At 35.3% G+C, this 10,716-nt stretch overlaps 1 protein-coding gene across 2 annotated transcripts; it reads right to left on the minus strand.

The window, feature by feature from the left end:
* Nucleotides 1-1,722: 1,722 nt before the first annotated feature.
* Nucleotides 1,723-8,440, minus strand: LOC104232394 (ethanolamine-phosphate cytidylyltransferase-like). Of its 2 annotated transcripts, none has more exons than XM_009785579.2 (10): nucleotides 8,338-8,440; nucleotides 7,052-7,477; nucleotides 6,446-6,681; nucleotides 5,915-6,093; nucleotides 4,801-4,872; nucleotides 4,620-4,687; nucleotides 4,355-4,475; nucleotides 3,530-3,595; nucleotides 3,271-3,393; nucleotides 1,723-2,201 (listed from the first exon to the last, which is right to left on the minus strand). In XM_009785579.2, the coding sequence occupies exons 2-10, from the start codon at nucleotides 7,402-7,404 to the stop codon at nucleotides 2,130-2,132; spliced, it is 1,290 nt and encodes a 429-aa protein (XP_009783881.1). In that variant the 5' UTR covers nucleotides 7,405-7,477; nucleotides 8,338-8,440; the 3' UTR covers nucleotides 1,723-2,129. The 2 variants fall into 2 exon arrangements, with proteins under 2 accessions (XP_009783881.1, XP_009783882.1); XM_009785580.2 differs by lacking the exon at nucleotides 8,338-8,440 and adding an exon at nucleotides 8,163-8,311.
* Between the last annotated feature and the right edge of the window lie 2,276 nt (nucleotides 8,441-10,716).

Genomic DNA, 10,716 nt, shown 5'->3' on the forward strand with positions numbered 1-10,716 from the left:
TATAATCGCCGTGTATGTTGATGATTTAAATATCATTGGAACTCCTGGGGAATTTCCAAAAACAGTAGACTATTTGAAGAAAGAATTTGAAATGAAAGATCTTGGAAAGACAAAATTTTGTCTTGGTCTACAAATTGAGTATATGAAAGATGGAATATTTGTCCATCAATCGACATACACCGAAAAGATTTTAAAGCGATTCTATATGGATAAAGCACATCCATTGAGTACCCCGATGGTTGTGAGATCACTTGATATAAAGAAAGATTCATTCCGACCTCATGAAAATGATGAAGAGCTTCTTGGTGCCGAAGTACCATATCTTAGTGCAATTGGGGCATTAATGTATCTTGCCAATAATTTCCGACCAGATATAGCTTTCTCAGTAAGCTTATTGGCAAGATTTAGTACTTCGCCAACACAAAGACACTGGAATGGTATTAAACATATATTCAGATACCTCCAAGGGACCATTGATATGGGTTTATTTTATTCAAATGAATCCAAGCCATCATTGATTGGTTATGCAGATGCAGGATATTTGTCTGATCCACACAAAGGTCGATCTCAGACAGGCTATTTATTTACAAGTGGAGGTACAACCATATCATGGCGTTCGACAAAACAAACTATGGTTGCTACTTCTTCAAATCATGCAGAGATAATAGCCATTCACGAAGCAAGTCGAGAATGCGTTTGGTTAAGATCTATAACTCAACACATTCAGCAAACATGTGGTCTTTCTTCGAAAGAGAATATTCCAACAATATTGTATGAAGACAATGCTGCATGCATAGCTCAATTGAAAGGAGGATATATCAAAGGAGATAGAACAAAACACATTTCACCGAAATTCTTTTTCACTCATGATCTTCAGAAGAATGGTGAAATAGATGTACAACAAGTTCGTTCAAGTGATAATTTGGCTGATCTGTTCACTAAGGCATTACCAACCTCAATATTTGAAAAGCTGATATATAAGATTGGAATGCGTCGTCTTCGAGACATTAAGTGATTTTTCATCAGGGGGAGTAACTACACGCTCCACTCTTTTCCTTAACCAAGGTTTTGTGCCACTGGGTTTTCCTGGTAAGGTTTTTAATGAGGCAGCAAGCAATGCATATTATAAATAACTATGTACATCCCAATTTTTTTTTTTTTGTAAGTTTTTAATGAGACACATTATCTTACATGGACATCCAAGGGGGAGTGTTATGAATAGTTTGTACATTGGATACTACATTGGATGCTACATTGGATGCCTATGTTGTGAATAACTTAAAGATTAAATTTCCTATTTTATGTCCATCATCTTTACTTTTTATGCCTATAAAAGACCATGTAATTGCAAAGAAAAATTACACCAAAGTGAAAGAAGAAAACACTTCTTCATTCTCTCTATCTCTTCTTGTTTACATTTTACTGCATTGCTTTATTTTATAACAGTTAATGTATATTTATCTTGTTTTCATGTTAATTGTTATCTTTGGTTTCTGCAGTTTTCGATCACAATGATACAAGTTGAACAACAGTCCACAACAATAAGTATTAATAGTACAGTGTTAGATAAAACTGAGAAATCACTACTAGTGTCATTAAATTCATTTTGGATATAATGTAAGTAGCAAACTCACTCCCCGATCACCAAAAGACACAAGCAAAACCTTGCCAGAATGCATATGCAAAATATTTTTGAATTCAATCAGACCCCAAAAGATATCCTTTAAGCATCAAAATTTTATGATAAAAAGAATAACATAATCAAGATCTAGTTTATGTACAGAGGCAGTGGAACTGCTTGAAATTTAAAAATGGAACTTAAATTAACTATAGAGCAGTAGTTTCTTCACTATTACAACAATCAATTTGATTCCCGAGATTAGGAAATTAGCTTTACCATCTCCCGCAACACGCCGAAGAGGAGGATTACAACCAAAAATAAATTAAAAATTGAACCAAAAAAATTTCTAGATCTTCTGTCTAGGGTATTCTCTTCTTGTATCTTGTCCCCTTCTCTGTTATATATCTTTCAAATACAAAAAAGTACAGGAAGAACTACCTTGGAAAGGGAGCAGCTTCGCCTAATTCAAATTAGCTACACAAGGACCAGGCTGGTGAAGTGAAAATTATTAATCGCCTGAAACATACTTCCTTTGGGCGTAGTATTTTTTCTCGCTTGCTGCTTTCTTGGTATTCCTTTTCTGCATAAGCCAACAAACCATCATTCAAGAAAGTCATTGAAAGAGCTTAGAGATGCTAAATTGAGAAGTGGCCGAGTATCTAACATGATCAGTTACTCTTTTGTACAAGTTGGATTTATCAATATATTTACTTTCTATGTAGTGGAAGAAAAGATAACTACTATAGTCAGTCACCTAAGTTCAACCGTTGCTAGCTTCTTTGTCGACAAGTTTCTCCTAAAACAGAAAGGAGAAACATACAAAATTTTATGGCAAGCTCCTTGAACTAATAGTATTTCTGACCTCAAATATTATCAACCATCAACGTTTTTTTTCTCTAATGACGATTGTTTCCCAGCCGGCTTGTGGGTACCTCGACTATTCCACCGGATAACTCTACCCACCAAGGCTTAGACAGATCGGGAAGAAATTACCTTTTTTTTTCCTCGACTGGTATTTCAACTTGAGACCTTATAGTTTTCCTCCCACTACGCCACACACTTGCTCTCAAGCATCATAATTGATCAACACTATATGAACCAGGTAACTAAGAAGAATGCAACCTAAATGCATAACTTGATCTATGGACCCATCTACTTCATGTGAAGAAATTCAACATTTTTGGGGGGCGTAAGTGTAACGAATGTGCAATCTTTCCTGAGCCAGTGGTATATCGATAAGATTTCATACGCCTCGCCTCAAAGAGGAGGGAAAAAATAATTCGTAAAAGAATTCCTGTAAACCCATCTTATTATGATGGTAACACCTCCCCCCCCCAACCCCCAACCCCCCCCCCACAACCCCCTCCTCTTTCTTTGACAGTCAGACAAGCTTGGAGACTCAAAATCTAAAATTATGCCATTTTGAATCAGAAAGCTTATCAGCTGTAGAAAAATCTAGTCAGAGATAAACACTTGCAGACTCATTACTAACATACCAAACATATCTCATGATTTGTCAACTATGTGTCTGTGTATGCGGAAAGAAGCAACGAGACTCAAAATCCAAAATTGTAATTTTCTGATCAGAAAGCTAAGCAGCTGTAGAGCAGGAATAGCTAAGAAGTTAGAGAATAGTAAATACAACATACCACATAGATCTCATGATTAGCGATGATTCTTTGAGCAACCGAAGTAGTAGTAATATCTTTTGGGCTCTCAATCACTTGGAAGATTCCCATGCTTTTAGGAACCGCATAAGGATCCTGACCTCCCTGCACCAGGGAAAACATTTCCTTTATAACATGCTTCCCCACACTACTATGTTAATCAGTTCAGGAAAAAAAATATTCCTTCTGATCAGTGGAAAACATCAAGTTGTTGCATGCAACAATCAAATCATAGACTTACTTCCATGGAAGAGTTGCTCTCAGAAACTGTCCCGTGTACAACCACAGAAATGTTGAAAGTTGTTATCTAACACATGCCAAATAAAAGGAGAGAATGAATTAGTGACCAATAAGACATACAATTTTTCTATTCTATTTCCATCTAGTTGAAACGTCGCAATTAAGGGGGAAAAACACCAACAATAACATGTTATAACAAAAACCTCATGTGCAAGAAGTGCCACAGATTTACATATGTTTTTATCATATCTTTTTGCATTATCCAGCATTATTTCAGAAGTGCGGTGTATTTCCAGCACTACTAATGAACCACAAAATGACAGAGCATCACACATCCAATCATACCAAAATGGAAAGATGTCATGCCAATGCACCATGTTAGTTGCGGTACGGCACTAGACCACGTCTCCCACCATTTCAAGATTTTGGTGAAAGATTCACAATATGATTATGCTATGTGTTAAAGGAAAGCATAGGTCTGAAGGTGCAGCAATTTTATATGACACTAGAGACAAGCGAGTATACTACTAACTAGGGCTACATCAGATACTAGAATGGATCCAATTGATCCATCTTTTATAGACGAAGGCTTTTTCTTTTCTTAACATTTGGGATAAAGTCCCAACAATATTATCATACCCTTATGGGGAAAACAAATGCTTCATTTCTTCTTTTCTCCTAACAACAATTCAACAAATCTGAAAACATCTCTTAAAAAACTAGTTGCGGTACTCTATTCGGGAAACGGACCCACATATATAAGAATACTAAGAGCTACGAGCAATACTGAGGAAGAGACATAGGAGTAGCTGCAATTAAGCATTACCATATCCTGAGTTACTTCCCAAGGGGCACCAATGATGACCTCATCAACATAACGGCATGCAAGTACACTAAGACTGCGCTCGTACAGATTCATCAGCGGATACTGATGTCCACGAAGTTCACTACAAGAAATTAAAAGTAATTTTCATTAAATACAGCCTTACTATATAAAATCTGGAAATGTAGAAGACAAACATATCGATAGAAAGCAAGCCTAAGTTAATGTGTGGTCTAAGAATATGGATCAGAACAATAATACCATGTACCTGACAGTCTGGTCTGGATAAATACCAACTAAAAGAAAATCTCCAAGCTGCCTTGCCCTTCTGAGAATCTGAGAAGGGGAAAAAGTAACTTATGGGTAAAATCATATTGATGCAGGACGACGCTAAACTATTGCCATGAAATGACAACATAAACGAACCTTGTCAAATATTCTAGACTTACCTCAACGTGTCCAGCATGGAAAAGGTCAAATGCACCATCAATATATACCACCCGAGAATTAGGCCCAGGCCCCTACAATTGAAATAGTACACAAAAATATTTACTTTTGCCTCTCCAGTAAAAGAAAGGTTACTAAGAAATAACAAGGTGAACGACATTTAGTTTGCTTTGACAACCATCGTGATCATGGTCCTGTATGAAGTAAGAATTCCATCGTCATTTCAACTTCAGAAGGATGCATTTGATTACTCAAAATGAACATGCGACCCATAGAAAATTGCATGTTCCCAAATATTACGAATCAGGTTTATGGTAGAGCGCTAAAGTTTTTATTAAGTTTACCGCAGTGGAGGTCAATATTCTTTAGTCATGACTTAAGCAGAATCAATCATCTATAATCACCTAATAGCCGTTGTTATACTCAATTTGATTCTACTAGATAACCATAACTTGGGTGCTTGCAAGATTTGAATTTTGTTAGAAGTTAAAACAAAATAAGAGCTAGGGAATAAGAAGATTATATTGATGGAGAAATGGGTCAAAGCGGAGAGAAATGGATTGTGAGGATTTGTATAACGGACCACAACTAGCTTGGGAATGAGGCATAGTTGTTGTTGCCGATGGGATGGTAGAAAAACTTAAGGAGATTTACAATAAGATAAACACTCATTTCAATGTAACAGTTCATCGTTTCTTTATCGTCAGGAGGTTGCACATGTAATATGAGAAGTAAACTGCGACGGACTTCAAGAAGTGTTTACTCAAAACCATCTAAGCTTGATTTGATTTTTAGTAAGAGATTATCTTATTCAACCAGCCCAATAGCAAAGTTTACATTTAAGTTAAACTTTAAAGCCATCACTACAAGATTCTTTATTCAAAGTGTCATCTTGAGGATAAAAAGAGAAATGGTCTCTTCAGTCTACCCTATTTAAATTGCTGTAAAGCATTCATTCAGAAGTAAATTCTCCAAAGAAGCTGTTGTTGTATAGTTGATTTGTTCTTCAAAGTAATTTCAAAAAGTTCACATTGAATTCAACAAGAAAAAAGTAAACATGCCCATGTCTAACATGAAGCTTCACAAAGAATAAATAAAGAGTACAATTTGTGGTACCTTCCCATTTGAAAATTGCACAATTCGTCTTGACGTGGGCAAAAAATGAGATATGTGACCGCCCTTTGCTTGTTTTTCCTCGCCACATTTATTCTTTATACTATCCGCTTCGCCAGTGGGAGAAGAATTGGAGCAATCTTGAGGAGTATTTCTACTTTTGGCAGAAGAGAGAATCCTCCCTAAAGAAATGTGATTCAAAACAAACATTACCAAAAGCAAATAGCTATCTCATTGCTCTTAGCTAGTATCTGATTTGTGGAAACATTTCTTAATTTTATTTTTGAAGACTGTTCAATGAAAAGGTATGTTTGATCTATGTGTATTTTCATTCATTAGTTTTTGGCAAATCAATTTGGTTTAGCCATTGAAACTTTTTTACTTTTAGACACTCAAATGGCATGCAGGATCATGCTTTGCTGAAACAATTTAGGGAAAAAATTTCTGTTATTTCACGTACAACTCATTTGGTGAATATGCTTTTCCACAGATCAGAACTTTCGAAACTCAACTAGAAAAGGAGAGATATAATACCTACAATGTCTGTGCTGGAGACACCTTCAGTTCGTTTAATTTGCTTGTAGCGACCAGCTTTTTTGGCCAAGGCATAAGCATCAGTTCCGTCTGGAAGTAGACAGGGATCATCACCATGTATAATGTAGTCAATGTTATACTCATTGAATAGACGGTTCATAAATTCTTCAGTAATTTCATAAGGAGCACTCGAAATCACTTCATCCACCCACTTCAAGCCACTAACAAGAGCAAGTCTGCAGAGGACCTCAAAATTAGACACGCAAAAGTTCCACTTAACTCAAAGTGTAAAATCACACAAAGTATTTCACAGTAAGAAAATGAACAAAATAAGTGGGAACAACATTCTTGATCATGTACTTGGAGTTAATCTTGTTCAATACAAGTACTTAAAGTTTCTAATATTAAATAAGGATCGATCTCACACCTGACATACTGACATATGGAAAACACAAAACAAATAAATCAACAAACATCAAGCAGAAATCGCATGCATCTATACTCTTTTCCCTTATCATTGCAGAAGATATTTCCGGAAGAAGGGAAATAAAAGCTAATGGATTAATCAAGGAAAGAGTAGTAGAAACAAATGGTGTTTACTCATACCTTTCTTCCATGCATAAAACTGGAGGACCTTTAGTGGCTATGATTTCCTCATCACTGACAACTCCAACGACCAATTCATCTCCCAACGCTTTCGCTTGTCTCAAAGCATTTGCGTGGCCGTAATGCATCAGATCAAAACAACCATCCATATAAACACGAATACGTTTCTTCCCATGCTTCTTTTTATGAAAGATACTTCGATCAGCAAAAGGATAAAGTAGAGTAGGGACACTGATCCCGACAAAATAGCTCGTGGATAACCCGAGCAAGGCTGCAGTCAGCATGATGCCACCAAAAAGGCGTGGGTAGTAATACATCCCTTCCCAAACCCAATTGTTGTTTTCAAAATCCATTTCCCTCTTCCCTTCTCTAACTTTTCGCTGTCCTTGAGGGCCTCTTTTATGCTACAAAAGAGGAAGAGAGGCCCTGCAATAAAAAGTGACAAACAAATAAGGCAAAAGGAAGAAACAAAAGTATAGAGATCAATTTTGATCCACACAATTATTCAACAGTCCCCATTTCAATCTGAAATGAGAAAAAAATCTTAATTCAGATCGGAACATTCTACTTAAGAAACTTATACATATTGAATCAAATCTCATCATTTTAGCAAAAGAAACCCTAAAACATTCACCCTTTAATGAAACTACCAGCCTAAAAATGAAAAACAAGCAGAATTCAAGATTATTGCACAAACAGATACAGCAAAACTAGCCAAAGAAAGTGAATTATAGAAGCTGGTTATTCTCCAAACAATATTGAACAATCCTCATTTCAGTTTGAGCTGAGAAAACCATAGTCTTAACCTCATTACCATTGCAAAACAAATTAGATTAAAAGTTCAGAAATCACAAATTGGGCAATAAAATGACCCAAAGATGCAAACTTTATTGCTACTACCAACCTAGAATCAAACCGAAAACAAATTTACTGAATACACAAATACAAAACATGATTTAAAACCAAAGCAACAAATTTACAAATCAGAAAATAAGATCTGATAATTGGAACACAATTTATTAAATATACACAAAGGAACAAACTTTAAACAATAACAAGAATAACTATTTAATCTGAAAAAAGGGTAAGCAAAAGAAGAAGAAGAAAGAACCTGAAGGAGGGAAGAAGGGGTTATTCAGAATTTCGAGAAAAATGGCGAAATAATGAAAAGGGTGTATGATTTGTTTGCAATTTGTTTACATTGAAATTAACGCCACATCCAGGAATCAGAATCCCCAAAAAAAAAAAAAAAAAAAAAAAGAGAATTTGCCAGATCGAATCTTAACCTTTCTTCCTCCTTTTCCCCTTTTGTTTGTTCCTTTCTTTCTTCTTTTTTTCTTTGTTACCTTAATGGTTAAGGAGATGCACCCAACAAATATCAAATGTCTCTTTTCTTCTTTTTTTTTTTTGCCTTTATATACTTGCTCCTCTACTCTTCTTCCAAATTTGTGTTCCTAATTTGAATGGAATTAATTATAGAAATTTTCAGAAACCCTATGTTTTAGCGGTTATTAGTTAGTTGTAGCTACCATTTATTATAATTACTTTCTATAACTATATTTTCAGATTTTTTAGAGTGTATTCGATGTATTTAAGCTATTGTATTCATAAATACAGTAGCATTTCTAGGCGTGAAACAGGGATTATAGCTAGACAAATTTTTATATTCGAGCGTATTCGACTGTATTCCGTCTTGAAACATGGGATTACAACTGGACAGATTATTGTATTCAACTGTATTGGGATTATACTATTTTAAACGGAAAGTGAATCAATTAATATAATTGACTCCTAATATATCTCAACAAATTCAATTATAACACACAAATTTTGTATTTCCGGTTATAAAAAAATTCTCAGCCGAAAAATACCCCAAAAACATAGCAATATTCAGAGAAATTATATAACATATCTGAATACATAAATTATATTAATTAAAAAAACATATGAATACATTCGTGGAATATAGCGAGACAGTGAATACAATGAAATACATATAATACAGCGGGATACATTGAAATATAATGAAAAAAAGACAATGAATACAATGAAATACATAGAATACAGCGAGATACATTGAAATACAATTAAAAAAAACAATGAATACAATAAAATACAGCGAGATACATTAAAATACATTGAAATATATTAACAAAAAATTCAAGTTGCTCAGCCCCCAACTCCGTTGTCTTTGTTCAAGAACAACCCTAATGTCGTCTCGTTGAAGCAGCATCTAGGGGTGGGCATATTTCGGTCGGAACCGAATAAACCGACCGAACCGATTTTTTTTTTATTTCGGTTATTCGGTTTGTTCGGTCGGTTTCGGTTTAAAATTTTAAAATTTCGGTTTTTCGGTTCGGTTTTCGGTTATTAAGTTTTTTAGTTCAGTTAACCGAAAAACCGAATTATTAACATATATGTTCTTTAAGTTATACATAGGCTAAGCCCATAGATAATAAATTAATACTATTAGGTCCAATCTATCAAAAACTCAACTTAATTAAGTAAGTCCATCAACTTTCCAATCTTAAAGGCTTTCAGTCTATTAAAACTTCCATAGCATATGTGATAGATACCGGGAGAATTTCACGCAGAGTTGTAATTTACACTATGTTTGAATTTTATGATCCATAAAGTGTGCAAAGTTTAGTCTATTTTTTTTCTATAAACACAATATTTCCAACAATTTCGAAGTTTTGGGAAAAATCAACAAATTCGCCGGTCGTATTATTACATAGAAGGAGTCCAATATGATAATGTTCAAACCGAAAACCGAACCGAAATAACCGAACCGAAATTAGAATAACCGAATTGAACCGAACTTATTTCAGTTCGGTTTCGGTTACTACTTTTACAAAACCGAAAACCGAATAACCGAACCGAATTTCTTCAAATCGAACCGAACCGACCGAATGCCCACCCCTAGCAGCATCAGTATCCAGTCCTCGTTTGTCGTTACTGTTGCCTCCGGTTGCCGACGATCCAGAGCCGCCTTTAATTCCAACTGATGTTGCATCGGAGATCGTACGTGATCACGCCCAACTATGCCTTATAAAAAGGGCAATGCGGACGTTGCAAATATAACCCGAGTATTATGCCCAGGGTCGAATCCACAGAGAGTTAACCTATCAATCACTATCTTTAGACCCACTAAACTCTTCAGAACCAGCTTCCCAAATGTTTGAATCACAAGTTGATGGTTTCTATAGTAACTAAAATTGCAAGTAAATTAAACAGCTGTAAACTAAAGTGCTAAGGTTGTAAACAATGATGAGAAAAAGCTAAGGTAAAGATTTCCCCTATTGATGGAATCTCTTCTGTTTATGCGTCATACAAATTTACCAACACACCTCTATCAATCATGAACACTTTTCTTACCGTAAATCTCTCCCGAGTAATCACAGTAATATACTATTGCACTCTCCCGAGATACACTAGCTAGCTTTAATTAACACAGTTCACTTAAGATTGCACCCAAGGCTTCGTTATCCCTAATCCCGCCTTTAAACCCGCAGTTATAGATTCCTCTTATACTTTAGGAGTGGTGTTATTCAACAATAACCTAAATATGCACTCTCTCCCGAGTTATGCACACTAAATAGGCACAGCTAATTGAGGATCCTGTCAATTAACTACAACAAGAACAGAGTTGAATAAATAAAGAT

This window comes from Nicotiana sylvestris, chromosome 11 (genome assembly GCF_000393655.2).
Source record: "Nicotiana sylvestris chromosome 11, ASM39365v2, whole genome shotgun sequence".
Lineage (NCBI taxonomy): Eukaryota > Viridiplantae > Streptophyta > Magnoliopsida > Solanales > Solanaceae > Nicotiana > Nicotiana sylvestris.